We start from the raw sequence: 22911 nt of genomic DNA on the forward strand, positions 1-22911 counted from the left end.
CAGGAGCCTTAAAAGGCCTTTTCTCAAAGTCCTGTGCCCACATCGGTTTCTGGGTGGAGCCTGGAGTCGGAGGGGCGGCCGTCGCAGCCCTCGGATGCTCCCCTGCCATCCCCACGAATTCGGCCCGGGTGTAGGTCGAGCGCTCAACCCGCCCCAGGCCGTGGGTCCTCTGTGGTTTGGGAGCGGTGTGCTTTTTCCTATGACCCCTCTGGGATTCAGCCGCAGGGGCCTCGGCGGGAACAGCGCCTCCTTCCGGCCCTCAGGTGCGTAGCGCGCCAGGGGCCCGCGGGGCCCAGGGGGAGGGGGGAGACGGGAGGCGGGGGCAGGGGCGTGGCGAGGGTGGGGCGTGGGCGGAGCTCCTCCCCCGCGCTCTCGGCGCACAGCCTGCGGGGTGGTGACTGACCAGCCGCGCCGCTTCCCAGTCGCCTTCGCCGCCTCAGCCGCCTCCGCGCCGCAGGCCCGGGGCCCTGCCGCTCCAGGCTCTGTCCGGCCCCGTGTCCCCGCGTCCCCGCGTCCCGGCGCCCGGCGTCCCAGGTCCCGCAAGATGACGCTGAAGGCGAGCGAGGGCGAGAGCGGGGGCGCCATGCGCACGGCGCTCTCCGACCTCTACCTGGAGCACTTGCTGCAGAAGCGCAGCCGGCCCGAGGTGAGCTGCCCCCGGGGCCCGGCGCGGGATGCGGGCCGGTCCTCGTCTCTAGGCCGCGCCTCCGGCCGCGGTCCCTTCCCGCCCGCCGCCCTGCCCTCGGGGGTCCTGCCCCCGGGGTGGAGGCCGCGGCGGGCGGCGGGGTTCGGGCGGGACTCCGGGCGCGGTGGCTGGTGGCCCCCAGAAGCGCCTCTAGGCGAGAATCGGGAGAGGCCGCGGCCTCGACCGAGAGCTGATTAAGGTCAAGGGAAACTTCTTCGTGGACGGAAGTCAGGGTCACAGAAAGACTGTAAGGAGCAGATCCGAGAGTAGGACTGCTTGGTGGTTGTGTCAGCAGAAAGGGTTGTAAAAGCCAACGCTGGCCCCAAAGTGTTCACTCACCGTCCCTGTGCATTTAGGCAGGGCCCCTGGTGCTGGGGTGCAGGTGGGTGGACCCCTGTGTCTGTTTGTGGGCAGTCATCTCACAGGTAACTCTGCCCCCCAGATTCCTATGATGGCCCATAAATAGCTCATCACCTCCATCCTCAAAGATTCCCAGAGGGAAGGGTTGATAATTTTCTTGTTATCTCTCATTCTTCTGGGTGTGGCGAGGACCCAGCAAGGTAAGGTGGTCACTCAGGGTCTCTCCCACAAGGGCACGGCCACCAGGATGCTCGCTCACTCACTCATCTGAAGGCCGACGCTCTGTCTCATTGTCAGCCATCAGCAGCACCGGCCAGCAGCCCTTCCATGTCCCCTGGCCTTCTCACAACACAGTGGCCAGGTTCCAAGAAAGGATGTCCACGGAGACACACAGACAGAGACAGAGGGCCAGGCAGAAGCTATCTTGCCTTTGATAACTCAGCCTCAGAACTCACAGTGTGAATCTTTTTCCTAGACTACAAGATCTTCCAGGGCAGGGCCGTTTCACACTCACTTTTTACATTTTAAATGCCTGGTAAGTGGGTCCTCAGAAATGTTTGCTGAATTAATAAGTGACTTAAGAGGTGGACATGCGATTCAGCAGAGCCATCCGCTTTCACTCATGAGGAAACTGAAGATCCGCAAAGTAAAGCAGACTGTGGAGCTGTGGACTCTGGGCTGGGTGGCATCAGCTCAGGTCTCCGCATTCACACCTGTCTGTCGTTGCAAATCAGGATGAACCCGTGGGGAAGGCCTTGGTTATTCAGCTGCCAAGACAAAATTGGAAGTTATGCAGCAGCATGTACCCTAGGAGGGGCTCAGGCTCTAAAACGACTTGGTTCCTCACAAGTTTGGACATGGGATTTTTTTTTCTTCCCCACAATCAGCTCACTTGGCTGAGCCTTAACTCACTCCCCCCCAATAAAACCACCTCTCTTTATTAAATTTTCTTTTGGAAACTTTATTGAGGTTTACTCTAGCATACATCTAATTCACGGATTTGATTGTGCAGTTCAGTGACATCTGACAGATGCATCCCATCATGTGGCCGTCACCGTAATCATAATGTAGAACATTTGTGTCACTCCAGAAAGTTCCCTGATGGTCCTTTAGGTTCATTTCCCCGGAAACCTGGAAGCCACCCTGGCAACTTCTGGAAAACACTACCACTTTGCCTTTTTCAGACTGTCTTATAAATAGACTCCAAACATATGCAGGCTTTTCTTTCTGGCTCTTTTCACTTAGCAAAACCTGAGTGTCACCTGTAACTCCGTGCCCAGACCCTGTGTAGACCTGTCTCCTCCTGGTGGGGAGGCTGGAGAAGTCGTGTGCGGTTTTGAAAAGAGGCCCTTTCACTGCCCTCTGAGTAATAAGCAGTTTTTGTGGAGCTGTGAGTTGATCCTGCAAAAATACCAGATACAGTCTATTGCTTAGTCACTTTGCTTGAGTGTATGAAAGGATTTGAACATGAAATAAGAAAACCTGGTAAAGCACTGAATGCAAAGCGTCCAGACCTGCCGAGGTGTGGAGACTGGAAGAAGAATCTCCACACGATGAAAGGTGGCCTAACCCCGCGAACCTGCTGACTCTCACTTCCTGACGTTCACCCTCCCTCTGGGGCTCTTAGCAGTCTCTGCTGCCAACCCTGGGCTCTGCCTGTGCCTTTGATTTCTCTTCTCTGTAAAGTGGACCTGCTTAGAGGGTTGCGGTGATGTTGACCTGACGTAGCGCCTGTCCAGCAGCAGTAGCACGTTTTGCTGTCCTAGCAGGAACCAAGAAAAGTTGTAAGGAAGTTGTTGGCTTTAAAGGAGTTCATAAACTCACGTTGCCAAAGGCTTCATTTAGGGAGATTGCTTTCTATAAAAGTTCTAAAGACTGGAAGCCCAACGTTTCACCTCTGATTATAGTCGACATTTGGTATTGAAAAAGTATTGTCGGGCTTCCCTGGTGGCGCAGTGGTTGAGAGTCCGCCTGCCGATGCAGGGGACGCGGGTTCGTGCCCCGGTCCGGGAAGATCCCACATGCCGCGGAGCGGTTGGGCCCGTGAGCCGTGGCCGCTGGGCCTGCGCGTCCGGAGCCTGTGCTCCGCAACGGGAGAGGCCACAACAGTGAGAGGCCCGCGTACCGCAAAAAAAAAAAAAAAAAAAAAAAGTATTGTCAAAATATAATTTTGCAGTAGGTTTGAAGTGTAGCCTGTCTCCCATATTTAAGTACATGTTTCCTTCCTTGGAGAAACGTTTTATGAGCCCTCTCTGACCTTGTTCTTTTTTGCAATCCCTTAGTACACATAAGATTGGTTGTAAAATTCCTACTTTTCTCTTCAGTCCTGTTTGAAGTAGCCCTTCTCCCATGAACTGAAGCAATACGTTGAAAGTCCCTGAAAGTTCACTTGGGCCTGTCCCACATGGGAAATGACCTAAGAAATGTCAGGCTGCAGGTGAGTTTCCACTCAGAAGAGCTGTCTGTGGGCTCCTGGGCGGGGAGACGCAGCATCACCTGCTGTGCAGGGGCCAGGACGTCACTGGCGAATAGCGCTCCAGGCAGGGGACATTCAGGGTTGACGGGGGGTCTTGAGACACTGCTACCAAATGTCCCCTGGGGCAAAGGGAGATGAAATCAGTTGACATTTCATTGACTGCAGAGATTTTTTTCCCCTAAGCAGTGAGTTGCTCAAATCTTTCACTGTTGCTAAAAAAGGAGGGGAAGTGACCCCAGGGGTGGGAAATGGGAAGAAATGCTCTGAATTAGGGAACCAGAATACAACTTTTGTAACATGACATTCTCTTTTCTGAGTCTTCACTTTTCCATTTTTCCTTCCCATAGAGAAATACACATGAGCAAAGTACATACGCAGTTGCCGCTGGAACGGCTCCTCTGTGACCACAACTCCCATCCGCGGAGGCCACCAAGCACGGATTGTGTAGCACTGCAGTGTTTACTATGGGAAAAATCCGCGTGTCGGTGGACCCGTGCAGCTCAAACCCGTCATCGCTCAAGGGTCGTCTGTATAGGTTTTTGCTCAAAAGTCACTTGCCGGAAAATTCTGGCTCGGAGGCGCTCCTCTTTCCCCAACTCTTCCCCAGCTCTTGTCATTTGTGGTGAAACAGTGCTCAGCTGTTTCTGGTACCTTGAGCCCTCTTGGTTTTCTCATAGTCTTTCTTGTTTTCTTTCCCAAAGTGGAGCCTGACCTTGCCTGCCGTCTGCGGCGATCACTTGCCTTCTTGGCCTGGGCCTTCTTCTAAGTCTCCACATGGAAACAGTTGGCAAGGAGCCTAACAGTAGGCTGAACAAATGTTTGTTCTTTCCTCCATTCGCTGTCACCGGCTCTTAATCCGACTGTTTGGGTGGGAAAGCCACCCGCTGCCAAGTTTGTTTTTCATCTCTTTTTTAATCCCAACTTCCTTTGAGCCACTGCCTCTGCCCTTTGAACCCGCTGCAGATGTTTCCTCCGAAGGGGGTTTCAGCGCACAGGCGTTGCCACCCCAGCAGTGTGTGTGATTAAAGGCCGAGAGGCTGCAGAGCTGCCCCCGTCCTGCTGGGGCGGCGGGGAAGAAGGCTGGTCTCAAAGTTGTGAAGTGAACTCTGCGAAATGCCATCTAGTACCTTTGACCACGTTGTTCAGCATCACTTGGTGGTCGTGGGCTGGTAAGGATTGAAAGACGGCTCAGCTTTGGGGCGACAAAGTAAACAAACGAAATATTTGTAGCACGTTGGAATGAATGTATTACCAGCTATGGAAACAAGAAAAGTTAGAGCAGTTCAGGGGCAGGACAGGTGCCCGGCACGTGGCCAGTGGACGGATGGACAGATGGGACAGGGGACAGACTGCAGTCTAAGTTGTCAACCTGGACAAGTTAGTTACCCTGAGTGGCAGGCGGGTAACCTTCCCATTCTTCAAAGCTGGGTCTGGGCCAGCTGAACTCTGTGGACGTGTCCTGCCTTTGGTGTGGTCTCAGACCCACGGCTGGGGTCAAGGAAGCACCTTGGCTCCGTGCGCATCTGTCTGTCTGTCTAGCCCTGCTCCTGGGATTGTCTGTGGTGAGGGGTGCAGGGGGCTGGTTGAGGGAGTTTCCTGCATGTCAGGTGCTGTTGAGGAGAGGCTGGCCCCCTCTTGCTGAGCAGTCAGGGAAGCCTCACTGTTGCTAGTTGGTTCTTTGGTCGCCACGTCGGAGGGTTCCGTTTATCTTACTCATCATTTGCAGCTTCTGGGTGAGCATGATAGTGGCTCTGAGTCATCTCGAAGGGGGACGTCTTGATGAATAAGCACATTTAAAAGACCAGCCTTTGAGAGAGCAAGTCTTGAACTTTCCTGGGTGCTGAGTCCTTAATTTAAAGGCTGATGTGTTAAAAGCAATCTGTGTCATGGAGCCGAATGAGAAGGCGATGAGCGGAGGGTGCCGCTTTATCTGCCTGTTCCAGGCACACAATCACGTAGGCGTCGGCCCCTTGCAAAGGTCATTTTGTCTTCCGTGGACTGAGACTTTCGAACCTGTCACTGTAGACGGGCCCAGCACGTCTCGAAACACAGGTGAATCATCATAAGTGGTTTATTGATGGTACTTTACGGCACATGATAAAATAATCTGATCTATGTTGTCAGGTTTTATGGCCACCAGTACCTGCTTTGGTTACTGACACAGATAAATGGTAGATGCTGATAGATCCATAGGATTAATTTCTGAGTTTGGTTTTCAGCTTTCTCAGCCCCACAACTACTAGTGAAAAAAGATTTGTAAGTCAGGATCAAGGAAAGTCCTAAGTTTTATTTCATGCTTTGAGGCCAGAGATTTGAGACTTGAGCTCTTTGTGTATTCACAGCAGTCATTCAGTCAGCAATCCTTGAATTCCTCATTCTGTACATTCAATCTCTTAACACATGTGCATGGTAAAAATATACAACTAGTACAGATGCTTAATTTGAGAGAAAGAATTCTTCCTTCCAGCTTGACGCTGCTTTTCCTCTGGTTTTCTTGAGTCTTAGAGAGCTATTTGATCTCATTCTCTTTAAATGGGTCTGTGGCAATAGCTACCTAGCTTTGAAGAGTTTTAACCACATGGTTCCAGGTCGCCATGGGCAATGCTTTGAGGAACTCTTTGGTCACTGTGTGTTGTGGCCTCTTACTTACCCATCCCAGAGTCTGGAAACTGATCCTGTACCCTGCAGATGTCTCAAGGATTGGTTGTTGCCTCTGTCCGTTCTTTGGTACTGTGCTCTTAGTTATAGCTCTTCGGTTGCAGACAAGTGCGACTTGCCAGCCATTTTGCTAGTTCTTTTATGCAATAACTTCTCCTCTGTCTACTACAAGCTCAAAAATAGTACCCCATCAAAACCATGGACTTGACATTGGTATGACGTGTGAGTGTAGTTCTGTGCCCTTTTGTCACATGTCTGAATATATGTAACCATCACCACAATCAAGATATGGAACTGTTCCATCAGCACAGAGACCTCCCTGGTGCCACCCCTTTATAGTCACATCTCCCCGTGTCCCCTTGGCAACCACTAATCTGTTCTCCTCCTCTATAATTTTGCCATCTCTAGAATGTTATATAACTGGAATCATATTGTATGCAATTTTTTATTGCTGGGAAGCGTCCCGAGGTATGGATAGACCACAGTCTGTTGAACTGCTCACCTATTATAGGCTGTTCTCCTTGTCTCCAGGTTGGGGTTACTACAAATAAAGCTGTTATGAGCCTTCATGTACCCATTTTGCACAGACTTTTGTCTTGTGCCATTGCTGGGTTGTAAAGTAGTCATTTAGTTTTTTAGGAAAGTTCCCAACTCTCTTCCCGAATGGCTGTAACATTTTACATTCCCACCAGCCATGGATGAGAGGTTCAGTTTCTTTGCACCCTCACCAGCATTTAGTCTTGTCGCCAATTTTTATCTTAGCTGTTCTGATAGGTGTGTAGTGGTATATTTCATTATGGTTTTAATCTGCATTTCTCCCTGATAGCTAATGACATTGAACGTCTTCTCATGTCCTCATCTGCCATCCTTCCTTTTACATATCCTCTTTAGTGAAATATCTGTTCATGTCTTCTGCCCGTTTTCTAATTAGATTGTTTTTATTGTTGCGTATGGAGCATTCTTTATGTACTCTAGATGTTAGAGTTTTCCATTGGATGTGGGCTTTGGGAATGTTTTCTCTCAGTCCACATCTTGTCTTTTCATCATCTTCACATAGGCTGTCACAGGGGTAAAGTTTTCCATTTTTAAGGGTCCAATTTATCAGTTTTTCCTTTTATGGATCCCGCTGTTGGTGCCAAGCCTAAGAACTCTTGTCTAGCCCTAAACCCTGATGACTATGTTTTTTCTAAAAAGTTTTGTAGTTTTACGTTTTACATTTAAGTCCATGATCCATTTTAAAGGTCTAGTTCAGTGTTTCTTTTTTTGCCTATGGGTGTCCAATTGCTGCAGCATCATTTGTTGAAAAGACTACCCTTCCTCCGTTGAATCGCCTTTGCACCTTGTCAAAATCAACTGGACGTATCTGTGTGGGTCTATTTCTGGGCTCTCTCTCCTGTTCCATTGATCTTTATGTCTGCCCCTCTACCAGACCACACCGTCTTGATTATTTGTAACCATATAAATCTTGAAACCAGGTAGACTGATTCCTTCTACTGTCTTCCTTTTCAAAATTGTCTCAGCTGTTCAAGGGCCTGTGCCTTTACATCACGTACATTACACGTCGTCCAGAGGTACTTTTTTCATGTAACCTGCAGGGATCGGGTGAGTGAAGCCACTTGTGGGTAAAAAATAACATCCCAGATGCAGGAGGATCCACAGCTCACGCTTAGCTTTCCTCCCAGGGTGCCGTGGAGAGTGAGCTGGAGAGCGTGTGCCCATCTGCAGGGGGGCAGGTTCCACAGGGACGGGTCTTCTGATTGTTACTAAACGCAACAAAATAAAGCAGAACCTTAAATTCTACATTCATTCCTTCGTCAACTTTCCCTCTCACTGTAGTCACAGGATCGGTAGCCCTTCCCTTCATCTGTTCTCTGTCATGTGTGTGTGGACCTTAATGTCGTTTCGTGACTTGCTGTAGGTAGATTGTAAAAAGGGAAAGTTAGTGAAGGCTTTTGTATTATTCTGACCGGTTGCTGACCCAACAGCTTTAGTCCACTTCTTGCTGACCCAGCTTTTCCCTGATCTTGTTCGGGGCGGCAAGATGCCCAACTCAGTTCTTATTTTCTCAGCCCCTTTTGCAGCCTGGGATGGCCACGCTGTGTTCTGCAGTTCTGGCTGATGAGCCATGAGCAGATATCCACTGGGGAAGTTCTGGGACAGATGCCACTGGCCTGGCCCTTCTTCCTTCTTCCTGCCTTGAAAGTGGAGCTGTAGGTTGGGTGGGCAGCTTTTCAGGAGACGTTTTCTCAGAAGCCCGAGCCCCAGCCCGTTCTGCCCCGGCCAATTCCTCCTGTGTGCACGTTCCAGGCTCTGCTGTCTTCTGGAAAAATTTTTGAAATCTCTCATCCCTGATGACTTCCTGTTTTTTGTCTGTGGGTTTCTATTTACCCTCCCCCTTTGGTCTCATTTAAACAGGGTCCAGGCTACACGCAAGTACTTAGGCTGCCAACTTGAACCTAAATCACAGTCACTTAGGAAAATTCTATCTTGCCAGAATAGAAAGCATTGTACTTTGTAGGGCTTTAGGAATAATAGGTTTTCATTTGCCTGTTTAGAAATTAATTTGAAATGAAACGAATACAGTTTACTTCTCACCTCCTTCTCTAGTCACCCAGTTCCTCCCTGTTGTTCATGTCTCTTTCCAGAGGGAAATGATGCATTTACAAGCAAATATGAAGCTATTCTTATCTTTCACTGTTTATGCTGATGATAACATACCTTTCCTCACTCTTTTTTTTTCCACTTAATATGTCTTCCAGATTAACCTCTGAACCTCCTTTTCAGGGCTACATGGTGTCTGTGTGCCAGGATGCCCCCGCACAGATGCAGTGGTAACTGTATTAATGGCTTATCTACTGTAGACGGCCTTGAAGTTCTGTGTGGTTCTGGGCTCCAGGTCTCATAAGTCACTTTTCTAAGTATCGCCCTTTGTTAGACAATTCTGCTTTAATAGCAGTGCCGTGTGACTCAACGGCATGAGGGGTTTTTGAAGTTCTAGTTGCTACACAAGGCAGTTTCTCTTTGCCAGTACTTCCCTCATTCTGTAGACAGACAGATAGGTCTAGCTGTTCCCACCTGGGGATATTCCCGCTTCTCCTTTGCCACCAAGTGGCTGACGAGGTGTCCTGCTCGCGGCTCCACCCATTGGGAAGATCTTCCGTCCCCACGGTCTCTGAGGGGCACCCCCAGGTGCGGCTGGATTGCAGCCACAATCCATTTGCAGCTCAGTCCTCACATAAACCAGGGTCGGGCTTCTTCCTTCTGCATATGGTTTTTGATTGACTGTTGTATCAGGAGAAGGAGCGTTTCAAGGAGATTTATTCATATTGTCCAGCAGCCACTTATTCTCGTTGGCGTGTGGTCTCAGAGCGACACTGTTCTTAAAAGCCCAAACCTGGAAGCACCCCAAAGTCCATCCACAGTAGGATACCCCACGAGGGTTCCAGTTCCCTGCTCCATGGCCTTTTCACTGTCTTAGTGCCATTCCCTTCCAATGTTTTATCTGAAATTTTTCAATCTCACTGAAAAGATGAAACAATTTTATAGCAACTTCCATTAGCCATACCTCCTAGATTCTACCATTAACATTTTGCCATGCTTGCTTTATCACAGATCTATCCCAAAACCATCCATTCACCTTTTTTTTTGTTTTGCACTTCAAAATAAGTTGCAAAGATCAGAACACTGCACCCCTAAAAGCTTCAGCATGCATATCATCAGCTAGGGTTCAGTATTTATGGTTCTTTTTTAAATTTTGTGGTTAAGTTTACATACAGTGAAATGCACTGGATGAGTTTTAACAAATGCATACACCTGTGCAACGCAACCCTGGTCACAGTTTGGAACATCACCACTCCAGAAGGTCTGTCATGCCCTTACCCAGCCTACCCCTTCCCATCCTATGAGAGGCAACCACTGTCTTAAATTTTTTTTACTGTAGTTTTTTTTGCTTGTTCTAAAACAGCATGAATGGTCTCCTCCTGCAGGTGGACTTTTCAGCTATAGTGAATAAAGCTGCTGTGAACTTCTGTGTGCAAGCCTTTCTGTGGGTGAACACCTAGGAGTGGGGTTGCCAGGGCATAGGGTCAACGAATGCTTAACTTGATATAAGAAATCGCCACACTCTTTTCCACGGGGCTGCGCCATTTAGCGTTCCCACCGGCGATGTCTGGGCGTTTCCAACATCTGTCCTTTTCACTGTAGGCTCCCTAGTGGCTGCGGAGTGGTATCACGGTGACGTTGGCTCTTCATAGGCCTTTAGTGAAGAGTCTGTTCAGACGTTTCGTCCATCTTTTCATTGCTCATCATCCTGTTATTGAGTGAGAAGAATTCTTTACATGTTGTAGGTATAAGTCTTTGTACTCTCAGGCTGAGAGTTTTGGTGAGAAGTTTTTAGTTTTGATGAGATCAATTGTATGCTGTTTGATTATTGCTCTCTGTGTCTACTAAACCTTTGCCTGTCTCAGTGGAGTTTCTCCACGAACAGATATTCTTAACTTTAAAGTGTTTGTAGTTTTAGTTTTCATTTTTTACAGTTCTCTGCCTCCTCCCAGGTTTTGAAGATGTATTGTGCTTTCTTCTCAAAGCTTGGTGGTTTTACCTTGCACGTTTGGAACTGGTTCTGTATATAAAGTGCTGTGGGGACCAACGTGCCCTTGGCCTGTGCAGGGTTGACCCAACACCATGGATTACAAAATCCATCCCTCTGTGTGCCCTCCTGCCAAGGCCACGGGCCTTAAATTACTTCAGATTTATACTAAAGACATCTTTCTAGAGTGTAATCCGTCCAGCATTGCTGTCTTCATGGTCGGGGTCAAGGGGTCACAGTTGATGTGTCGTCTCGGGCTGATGGCAGGGGTAGCCACTTGGGTAAATAATGCTTCACATCAAGTCTAATGCAACTGGCCACCAGCCTTAGGAGATAAGCGTTGGTTTGCTGAGCCTTTGGGGTTTGGACGCGCAACAACGACCCGACGGCTGCTTGCTTCATACATTTCTCTGCTGTTTTGACCCGACAGACTGTGTCACCCCAGCTGAGCGCCGTGACGGAGGACATGTACACCAACGGGCCCGCCGCCCCGGGGAGCCCCACCCGGGCCCAGGGCCAGGAGGCTCGGAAGGTGCGGCTCATCCAGTTCGAGAAGGTCACCGCGGAGCCCATGGTAATCCCTCTTCCTCCCCACCCCAGGCCCCTCATGGCAGGCTTCTTGCCCCTGCCAACTGATGACACCTCGTGTGCAGACAGAAAATATTTCTCCCAAGAAGTTGCCTTAAGTTGTCTTAAAGATCAACTCAGAAAGAGCTTGCAGTTAAGCTTGCTGTGCCCTCGTCTGTCTTCCAGGGAATCACGCTGAAGCTGAATGAGAAGCAGTCCTGCACGGTGGCCAGAATCCTCCACGGCGGCATGATTCACAGACAAGGTGCAGGCGTGTTCTGTTCAGGGATTCATCCTTTACTCCCTGTCCAGGGCTGAGGGGCACGAAGCTTATAGTGTTCAAAACAGTGAGCATCTGTGTGCGTGCCAAGAGATTTTCTGGTGCCGTAATGACTGGCTCTTTCGAATGATGAATCGCCCGGCCCCACTGTCGCTCCCTCTGAGCATTCTCATACACTTATTCATGCCAATACTTCTGCAGTTAGTTAACATTTGAGCAACTACTATATGCAACCCCTTGCACTAGACTGTGAACACATAGCAGTGAAGAAAACAGACCATCTCGACCTCCTGAGGCTACCAGTTAAACTGAGAAAATAGGGAATTCCCTGGCGGTCCAGTGGTTAGGACTCCGCGCTTTCACTGCCGAGGGTGCGGGTTCCATCCCTGGTCGGGGACCTAAGATCCCACAAGCCACATGGCACGGCCAAAAAGAAAAGAAAAGAAAAGAAAAAAAATAAACTGAGAAAAGAGATATTAACAAATAACGACAAGTAACTGTTGTATCGCCATGTGAAGCTGCCGTCAATTTGCAGATGCGTCATTGAGTAAAAGTGCTTTTCTGGGCATCAAGGGTAGCACAGGTATCGATACCCATTCTTCACATAGAATCTAAACAGCGATCAACTTTACCACTTGGTAGCATTTGGAGGTCTTAGCTAAACAACAGAGAAACATTGAGCTTTCTTGTTCCTTGGAGTGTGTTCAGCTGTGTCATAGCCCCCTGACGTCAGGGGGACTCTAGTTCCAGGACACTTTCAGGACCAAGTGCTTTTATTTTGCAGTTGGAGTCCTGAGGTCAAGGAGGATGACATAATCTTAAACCGTCAAGTGCCTGTCTTGCTAGGTCCCTGAAGGCCATGAACAGAACATTCCCATCTCTCATGGTTGAATGGTTTCAACCCTGTGTGTTCTACAGTCTGTCGTACAACATGCTCTAGATCGTGGTTTCTTCTCTGTGGCGTTTTGACTTCTGTTGACACCTCTTTCGTCTGAACGTTTGTTCTTCTGTTGGTAGGCTCCCTTCACGTCGGAGATGAGATCCTAGAAATCAACGGCACGAACGTGACTAATCACTCAGTAGATCAGCTGCAGAAGGCAATGGTGGGTATTCACTATGCCCTTGTCTTCGTGAAGCATCGATCCGCATTGGTGTCTGTGTACCTCGTTTTTCTGTGAAAGTGTTTATACCTCATTGAAGGGCCTCTTACCACTGCTAATCTTTATTCTGTGCAAGAAATGACAGCTCTCTGTCTTCATTTAGTAAACTTCTAAAACAAGGCAAAAGACCCAGAGTGTCTGTCTAGAAAGAGCATTGGACTGCAATGGCAGCTCTGAATCCCGCTCTCCTTTACTCCAGCCCTGTGATTTGGAGCAGGTGAATTCACTTCTCTAGGTCATCTGTAAAATGAAGATGGTAGTAATTGCTGTTCTTATGTCATAGATTTGTTACAGAGAACAACTGAGCTATAATAGGTGAAATGTTGAATGTGCTCTTTAGACGCAGCTGTGCCGGGCATCGTGCTGGGTGTTTGCCTCTCGAGATTCTTCACCATCCCTGTCCGCCCCTGAACACAGCAGAGACCCTTCCTGTAACCAAAGCAGGAAAAAACACGTGGGGTAGTCGGGTGTAATTGGTCACGGCTGGTAGGAAGCACCCCTCAGGCACTCAGCAAGGAGATGCCAGGGTACCAGCCAGGGAATGAAGCAGAAAATAGCAACTTAGGGAAAAGTTTACTTTGAACCAGAGCTGAGGAAACTGAACCTTAGAGAGCTCTGAAGCATGGCTGTTTAAGGATAGACCTCACCTCTGACCCAGATGAAATAACAGGGACCGGGTTTACCCTGCTTCTTGAAATGCCTCACGTCCTAAATATTCATGTACCTGATGACAGAGGATTCAGAATACTTGAAGCAAACACTGTCAGGACTGCCACATCCTGCAGGATAGACTGTGTACCCTCTGCCACACGACAGCCTCAACAGGTTTAAAGGATTCAGACCATACAAAAATGCACCATCCACCCACAATGAAATGAAATTAGAAATAAAAAACAGAAAGATACCTGGAAATCCCTAAATATTTGGAAGTTAACACACCTCTAAAGAAGTCACAGGCCATAGGAGAAATCGCAAGGCAAATTAGACACTGTCTTTAAATGAATAGAAATGAAAGTACAGTGTATCCGATTTTGTGGAATGCCACTGAACTCGGACCAAGGTGGAAACGCCTGGATTATAAAACGAGAAAGTTTCAGTCAACAGCCTCAGCTTCTACCCACAGAAACTAGAAGAAGGAAAACAAATGAAACCCAAAACAAGCAGAAGAAAAGAAACAACCGAAATAGAATGGACAGGACCTTGGTAAATGAATGTGGAGGGTGAAGGGGTTTGTAAGATATAACTCTGAAGTAGGCATAACCCACCTATGAGCAACTCTATAGGACCAACGACCCAGTTCCTTCCACAAAGAAAAGACTAGAAAAGAAAACACTGCAGGGAGAACAGGTAGATGAAAATTCGACTCTTACAAGACATATCCACCAATTGCAAACAGTGTCGGACCACGTGCCCCAGACCCTTCATTCAGCGTCTTCCCACCCTCTGGAGTGGGCCACCTGTTTCCCACCGGGACACTGGCTGGATCGTTTCATGGTCACCAACACGAGGAGCAGTTTGGCCTAATGGTTGCTTCTCAATAGAACGTGATGCACGTGTTTTCTCTGAGCCGATGGCACAGCTGTATCCCTTCGTCTTGCATAAAAACCATTTCAAGTATGCGAACATTCAACATTTGTGCTTCTTTTTGATTTACGTAAATAAAATCAACTATGTAAAAGGTAATTTGTGTCCTGGCAAAAGTTACCATGAACAATACACTTGGAGAAATACTTGTTGTGCATATAATAGGTAGACAGTTAACAACTCTAATATTTAAAGTGCTTCTAAACTTTGTATAAAAAGACAAAAAACTAGGGAGTTCCCTGGCTGTCCAGTGGTTAGGACTCTGGGCTTTCAGAAGACAAACAACCAACTAGACAACTGGGCAAAATATATAAGAAGAAAAAGCATGTGGCCAATGAGCTCTTGAAAAGTGCTCAATTTTGGTTATGGTAATAAAATTACAAAATAAAGCAACCATGAAATAATTTCCACCCATCAGATTGGCAGAAATTTAAAACGAACGTGAACATGTAATTCTGGCAAGAATTTCAGGGGAAAGGGACTCTCATATGCTCCTGGTGAGAGTGGAATTTTTATAGTTTTTTAGAAAAGTAATTTGAGGATAGCTATAAAATTGTTTTTATCCTTTGACTCTGCATTTCCATCATGGGGTTCTATTCTGTATAAATCAAATGCAAATATATAAGGACACGCGTTAAAGGGTGTCTACTGCAGCAGATTGTAATAAAAAAAAAACTGGCAACAGTGGACACGCCCAGTAATGGGGATGGTGGCTGAGCAAGGGATGCGGCAGAGCCATGAGACAGAGTGAGTGAGGTCTTCATGTATCAACCTGGAAGCAAGTCATAGAGTAATGCATATAGTATAATCCCATTTTTGTTAAAAACAACTAGCAAAAATACACATGTCTGAATTTGTGTGTAAGTATTTAGGCACATGACTGGCCCTTTATTGGTGTGGGGAAATGTGTGGCTGTTCGTGTGCCAGGGCTCATTTTAAGTACTTCTGGGGACCTGTTGGGGGTCGACTGCGCGGAGGAGGGAAAACTATTAGCCTTTGTTCGTTGTTCTTTGTTATGCTGGTTATGGGGCATGTGACACTTCTGTCTTGGAGGAAGCATTGTGCTACAAGATTTCAAAGTGTACAGTAAAGATGGCTATTGGGAAAGAAATGCCCAGGACTTTGGGAGGGGAAAAATGACTTAATGAAACCCCCAGTCACCCCCGCTCGTTTTACATGACGATTTTATTTCACCTTTCTTTTTTAATAGAAAGAAACCAAAGGAATGATCTCATTGAAAGTAATTCCCAACCAGCAAAATCGGCTTCCTGCACTGCAGGTAGGTGTTACCATCTTCTCTGTTGTGATGATGGCAGGATTCAGGCCCAGTGTGTATTCTTCGAATTTGATTGAAGTGATGTGATTGTAAATATCTCAGCAAGCATAGCTGCCTGGTACTCTCTGAACCAAACTAACATGTGTTACAAACTGGCAGGCTGCGGGGCCCTGACAGATAAATGTGGAAGAAGGAAGTTTTAAAAAAATAACTCTGAAGTTTCTGCCACGGGTCACTTATCGTATGATGGTATAATTTTCTTTTTTAAAAAACTTGTTTTAAATTGAAGGTTTGGTATATATGGGCACATATACAATAAAGGACACAAATCGTAAGTGTAAAAGTAGATGAATTTTCACAAACTGAACACACCCACGTGACCAGCACCGTAGCGTCCCCGTGCCCATTTCCAGTCCCGCCAGCCCTGACTTCTAACTCCAGAGACGAGTTTTGCCCCTTTTTGAAATTTGTGTAAATTGCCTCATGCAGTATGAATCCTTTAGTGTCTCATTTTGTTCACTCGGTGTGAAGTCTGTGCTGTAGCAACAGGCGATTCCTTCTTCTTCATTTGTTGTGTGACTGTGCTCTGGAGGGCCTTCTGTGATTCCAGCTTTTTAGTTCTTACAAAACTTAGTGCTGCCATGAACCTCTCTGTACCTGAGTTTTGGTGCATTTCTGACGAGCTTTAGGCTGCGTGCCTCTTTCACAATGTTGCCGAACTACTTTCCAGGGTTTTCCATTCACGGCTGCAAGTCCCAGCTCTTCCACGTGGTCACTGTAGCACTTAGAATTATCTGGGCTTTTTTCCTTCATCTTGGCCGTTGTGATAGTGGTGTTACGTTGTGCTCTCTGCTGGGAAATGGTGTCTTCTCTAGTTTGTTAATCAGCCTTAATTTCATGAGTCTTCAGAGAACCAATGTTGCCTTTCTTGATCCTTTCAACTCTAGTTTGTGTTTCACTGGTTTCTGCTCTTTATTATTTCTTTATTTCTTTGGGTTGGATTTTTACCCCTAATCTTCCTAGCAGAGGTAACTGGTATTAAATTCTGATATAGCTTCTTTCGGTCTTTTTTGTTTCTATGTAGAAAGAAATACTCCTTTAAAATTTCAAGCGTACTAGGTATTGTTTTTATTTAATGATATTCTCATTTAATGTTATATCAGCAGCATTTTCCCAGGACATTAAATACTCTTCTACAAATTGATCTTTATAGTTGCATGGTAATATATTCTGTAGATGGCCGTATTTAATTAATTCCCCATTCTTGGAAAATCAGATTGTTTCTAATATTTCGCTCTAATAGATAATGCTATGGCGAGCACGTGTATCCGTGTATTGTAACTGACAAGCTTCCGTGTAGAAGTAGATCGTGGGGTCAGGACTTCGGGCGCGTTCACAAGGAAACAAGTGCATTTCAGATAGTAGCCTTCTTTTTCAGATGTTCATGAGAGCACAGTTTGACTATGATCCCAAAAAGGACAACCTGATCCCTTGCAAGGAGGCGGGGCTGAAGTTCGTCACCGGGGACGTCATCCAGATCATCAACAAGGATGACAGCAACTGGTGGCAGGGACGGGTGGAAGGATCCTCCCAGGGGTCGGCGGGCCTGATCCCCTCCCCCGAGCTGCAGGAGTGGTGAGCTGCCAATGGCGGGGACCCATGGCCGCCACGCTGCTCAGCTACGGAAATCTCATCCTGTGTATAGTTTCTGTTTCTCAACCGGGCCAACCTTCCGCTTTTCCTGGAAGAATGGGCGGGGTGGGGGGGCCAATGATGCCTTGATGAGCCTGACTGGCCCTTATGGGTGAAGGAGGACGACTGGCTCTCCCTTCATCCGTGGATCTGTGTTGCCACAAATGCCTTCCCTAAGCTTTAGGTCCCTAAGCCCGCGTTGGGACTGCAGCCCCCTCTTTCTCTGCCGGAGGAGGACGGGGTCTGGGATGACACAAAGGGCAGGAGGCACATGGGTCTGGGGGTTCTGTGTAGAAGGGACGGCACAGGCGAATGACCCCGGGCTTTTACACCAAGAAGCCACCAGTGTCCTCGGTCATCTCTTCCCTCCAGGCGCGTGGCGAGCGGGGCTCAGTCTGCTCCGAGTGAGGCTCCGAGCTGCAGTCCCTTCGGGAAGAAGAAAAAGTACAAAGACAAGTACCTGGCCAAGCACAGCGCAAGTACGCTCCCCAGCCTCCCCGCTGCCCGGCACATCGTTCTCACCCCCAGGGAGCCAACCCAACAGTCTTCCAGACCCTTCTCAGTACATCAGTGCCATCAGTGTGGCCAACTGCAGGGTCTGAGCAGCCCCAGACAGTGGCCTGTTTTCCTTAGAACTAATTCACACTTTGTCCCTTAGCTGCCATGTTTGGAAATATATGAACATTATAAATGCGTTTGAGTGTATTGTAGATAGCAAGTGAAGAATAATCTGCGATTGCGCCACTATTTATTGAATGCCTCCTTCCTGCCGGGAGCATTCTAGAGAAAGACAGGAGCAAAGCACAGGGCCTAAAAGCTATGTCAGGGGCCTCCAGTGAGGCAGATGTGGCCGGAGCATCGCGCTGGTGGCAGAGAGGAAGGGACAGCAGCGCGAGCTGGAGATAAGGGGAGATGACAGGCGCGTCGGGTAACGAACTGTGGAGAAGAAGTGGAGAGGTTGGGGGCCAAAAGATTAGAGAAAATCCGAGTCCAGAGGACTGACCAACAGCCGTGCTGAGTCTATATGGTGCGGGGGTTGGGAAAACCAAAAAATAGACCCCAAGGAAGGGCATCCACGATCCAGGTTGTCCCTGATGCTGTCCGAGCCGGTATAGCCGGTCGCAGCCTTCGCTGTGTGCCCAGCTCTGGCATGAACACGGCTTGCTTTTCTTTGTCTCTAGTTTTTGATCAGTTGGATGTTGTTTCTTACGAGGAAGTTGTTCGGCTCCCTGCGTTCAAGAGGAAGACCCTCGTGCTCATCGGTATCTTCTCATTGCTTTGCCACTTAGAGTACATCTCTGCATTTCTGTTCTTATTTCCCTGCCTGCAGTACGTAACCTCCCTCACTCCCTCTCTCAAAAAAACAAAACAAACAAACAAACAAAAAAACAAGGGCAGTGAGGAAGAAAAGGAAACGGGAAGGCAGGTGTCTTGGGTCCTCCACGTGGAGCAGATATAAGGAGTTTTCTGAGTCCTTACCGGGTTCACGTTACAACATAGGGTAAACCTCACATGGTTTTCAGCAACTAACTCTTTCGGGCTGTCTGTCCGTCTGGCGGCAGTAGGGGTGCTCCAGGCCTATGCTTCCGGGTCCTCCCCATCTTTAGAGTGAAAACATGAGTTGGTTAGAGGACCTGTATGAGGGTTCTGTTTAAATTTCCAGTAAAAGTCAGTTCCATTCAGAGTCCAGTAAGGCAAATATACTTCAGAAATAAACAGAAAATGCCATGTGGTAGCTGGCTCCTCTGCGGAAATGCCAGTTGTCTTCGGAATCCTAACTGGGACCCCAGCGCCTGGAGCCCCCGGTCCTCCTGACACCAGCCCAGAAGCCACGCAACTCGCTTTGACCTGTAGCTCATCTCGAGGGTCTGAGAGATGAAAACCCCTATCCCATTCCTCTTCCTAGCCCCACCTTTGTGCCTGGGGCAAGAAATGGAAGCCTTTATCTCCTCTGTCTGTGCAGGAGCCAGCGGCGTGGGCCGCAGCCACATCAAGAGCGCCCTGCTCAGCCAGAGCCCGGACAAGTTCGCGTACCCCGCCCCGTGTGAGTAGCTCGGGGGCCTCAAGGACACGTTGCCAGGGTCATCTGTCTTTTCCTTTGTGATTTGTTTTTCTTCAGCTGCACCGCACCGCTTGCAAGGTCTTAGTTCCCTGACCAGGGATGACACCCAGGCCCCAGCAGTGAGAGCGCTGAGTCCTAACCACCGGACCGCCAGGGAAGTCCCTCCTTTGTGATTTTTTTTAAAAAAATGTTTGATTATAAAAAGAAAAGCCAATTTGGAAAGATACAAATTTGTGCCCATAGTTGCTCCCACTAAAAAAGTAGCTGTGCTGTTTGTCTACATAAGAGAAGCAGTGGTCAACATTTTTATACTGCTTTAAAAGATTAAACAAATAATATGTTATTAAAAACTTATGTTACTTTCTTTCATTTTAATTTATATTATAAACACTTTCTCATATGCCTAAATCACTCTGAGAGCTCTCTTCCGGTCCATTGAGTGGCTAAGGAAATTACAGGACAGCCACCAATTTTCATGAAATGTTTTCTCAAAGTAGCGCTCAGTAAGGCCCCCGTAACCCCAGCAGCTGCTGTAGAAGGGTCAGGCCAGCAGTCAGGCGGACGCTTAGATTAGTTGCATTCCCAGGAGCGAATCTGTGTAGAAAACTGGATTCTAAACCTGTTATTTGTATTTTTTTTATTCCTTCTCCATTTTGCCTTTGAGGACAGAGTGACACACTGGGGTCAGAAAGCAGAAGGCCTTGGAGGTAGAAATAACCACGACAGTTCCATCATTCAGTAAGTTAGAATGAGAAGTGAGTTAGAAAGGGTAAGAGGTGAGGATAACTCAGGTCAAAGAAGAGTCATCGTTTTATAAGATGGAAAGAAAGACGCGCGGCAGTTGTGGATTGAGGAGAAGGTGCCCGTTGAGACAGACCAGAGGATGACGCAGGCGACCAGGGGTCGCGCCTCAAGCTACAGCATGCGTAGCACGGTTTACTCAGAGGGTCACTTACACGAGTAATCGCAAACGTTGCGACTTAAGGACATTCCAGCATTTAGCAGTGTGAGTTTAAAGCAAACCAGAGTACTCTTCTTTCCAAACAACGAAAAGGAGACTTTCAGTGTACTTCCCAGAAATCCTGACTGTAGCCCGGAGATCTGTTTCTAAAATATTTTCAGCTGTCATTTCTTCATTTCTGAGCTTCCGTGTCCCTGGGGTTGGTGTTTGAGAGATGCTTCTTCATAAAGGGAGGAGGATGGTACTCTGGCTCTTGACAGTTAAATGTGTTCTGGGCGGATGGGGGACTTCCTGGTCCTCTTCGTTTCCCAAAGTCAGCCCCTCGGGGTCCTGTGTGAGACACCCCTCCGGGAAACTCCGTGCGCTAAACGCAGCTGGGGTGGCGGTGGCGACGCCAGCGTCCGAGCCCTCGGGAGCCCAGGAGGCCCTGAGTTGCTCAGGGATTTGGGTTCTCGTGCACAGATACGACACGGCCGGCCAAGAAGAGTGAAGAAGACGGGAAGGAGTACCACTTCATCTCCACAGCGGAGATGACGCGGAGCATCGCTGCCAACGAGTTCTTGGAGTTTGGCAGCTACCAGGGCAACATGTTTGGCACCAAATTTGAAACAGTGCACCAGATCCACGAGCAGGACAAGATCGCCATCCTTGACATTGAGCCCCAGGTGGGTAGGCATGGAAGGCAGGAGCGGATGGGAAAAGGGTGCTGAAGGGCACAGCTCGTGGGACCCTCCCGCGAGTGCAGATCTGTGCCACGAGCTTTCCCTGGGATCACCTGGAGGAAGAACAGCAGGACCAGAAATGCTGGAGACGGCGCGGGGGTTGGCGAGGCCCGAAGATGCCGATCGCAAAGGTCCGTCACGACAGCTAACTCCTGTTCTTCCCCTCTCTTCTTCCTCCACTCCCTTCTTCCAGACCCTGAAGATTGTTCGGACAGCAGAACTTTCACCCTTCATTGTGTTCATCGCACCCACTGACCAGGGCACTCAGGTGGGATGAAGGGTCTGTGCTGGGTGGTGGTGGGGGCCGCTCTCCAGGCCCGTGAGGACCGGGCATCGGTCCGGATCGTTGGCCAGAGCGCCGGCAGAGCTCAGCTTCCCGACCCTAAACCTAACCCTGCCTGCTGCTGTCCCCTTCCCGCCCGGCCAGGGGCCAGAGCACGTGTGCCTGTCCCGTCTGTTCAGCACACAGTTGTTAATGCACTAGCCAGGCCACTGTTGCAGAAGAGCAGATCCTGACACTGGTGCGCCATGGGCTTAAGAGGGGCATCTGGGGGCAGGGCAGGGACTGTGAAGAACAGAGGCGGCCCTGGGCCCACGTGGTGCGTGCTGTGCGGGGAGGGGCGGGAAGGAGGCCAGGACCGTGTTGAAAGGCCTCCCCGCTCCCCAGAGCCCAGCCGCCCCAAACCCAGCCTGCAGGCGCCTTGCTTTGCGCTTTCTCAGTAGCTGTGGTCTCGCATCGTGTGGATGTAGCAGACACTCATTTAGTCTCCTCATTGCCTTCTTGATGGCTATTTAGGTTTAAAACTTATTATAAATAATACGACAGTCGATGGCCCTGTGTGTACGGCGTTTGACACGTGCAAATACATCTGTAGGAGAGATTCCAGGCAGGATTGTGTTGGGAACGTTGAGAGAGGTCGTCCCTATGCCAGGAGCATGTTATGCAGTTTCATCTTCGGTGAAATCTGCTAGAGGGGAAACACAATCTCACTGTACTTGTATGTTTTACTGGAGTCGGTGGTGCTGGGGTGCAGACGGGTGGATCCCTGCTCCATCCATGGCGCCCTCTCTCCCCCTCCCTCCCTCCCTTTCTCTGTCTCCTCCACAGACGGAAGCCCTGCAGCAGCTGCAGAAGGACTCCGAGGCCATCCGTGGCCAGTATGCTCACTACTTTGACCTCTCACTGGTCAATAACAGCGTCGATGAAACCCTTAAGAAATTGCAAGAAGCCTTTGACCGGGCATGCAGTTCTCCGCAGTGGGTGCCCGTCTCCTGGGTTTACTAAGCTTGCAGAACAGGGGGAACGACTATGGGCCCCTGTCGAGCCTTAGGAACTCCATTCCCCTTGCTTTAAGACAAACAGGATCGCCCCAGCTAGCTCTGTTTCAGCTTCCAGCTCTCTGCAACTATCGTCATGACCAGTGGGTATCCATCTTGTTCAGGTTTCTGAAGGGCTGGGCTCTGACTTCCCTGATAGACGGGGCCCCGTGGATCAGGATTTCCAAAGGATCTCTGGAAATTGGGGTCCGGAAGTACTATCCAAACACAGCTGCTGATCAAAGATGGTACACACGGGGAGGAAAAGCAATGGACCCTGTCCCTCTGAAGCCTGCACTCCTTTACCTTCAATCACACTGGGCATTTCATTTGTCTTTGCTTTGAAGAAAGCTTTAACTGCAACTTTCTAAACTGCCAAATGAAACAGCTGTGCAATAGGATGAGGTCTGCTCTAGCGAAACCCTCAAAAGCAATAGAAGTGTTGCTGTGTTAAAATAAAACGCCAATGACCTTGTACCTTTTAACTCTCTGGGTTTCGACCTGTGCCCCAAGCCTCTGGGAG

General features: G+C 48.7%; 1 protein-coding gene across 1 annotated transcript; it reads left to right on the forward strand.

The window, feature by feature from the left end:
* Positions 1-398: 398 nt before the first annotated feature.
* Positions 399-22865, forward strand: MPP1 (MAGUK p55 scaffold protein 1). The gene is made up of 12 exons (XM_019937459.3): positions 399-646; positions 11198-11341; positions 11521-11599; positions 12632-12717; positions 15569-15637; positions 17073-17269; positions 17699-17805; positions 18508-18588; positions 19290-19370; positions 20812-21014; positions 21265-21339; positions 22180-22865. The coding sequence occupies exons 1-12, from the start codon at positions 545-547 to the stop codon at positions 22354-22356; spliced, it is 1401 nt and encodes a 466-aa protein (XP_019793018.1). The 5' UTR covers positions 399-544; the 3' UTR covers positions 22357-22865.
* The last annotated feature ends 46 nt before the right edge of the window (positions 22866-22911 follow it).

Source organism: Tursiops truncatus, chromosome X (genome assembly GCF_011762595.2).
Source record: "Tursiops truncatus isolate mTurTru1 chromosome X, mTurTru1.mat.Y, whole genome shotgun sequence".
In the NCBI taxonomy this organism is placed as follows: Eukaryota; Metazoa; Chordata; class Mammalia; order Artiodactyla; family Delphinidae; genus Tursiops; species Tursiops truncatus.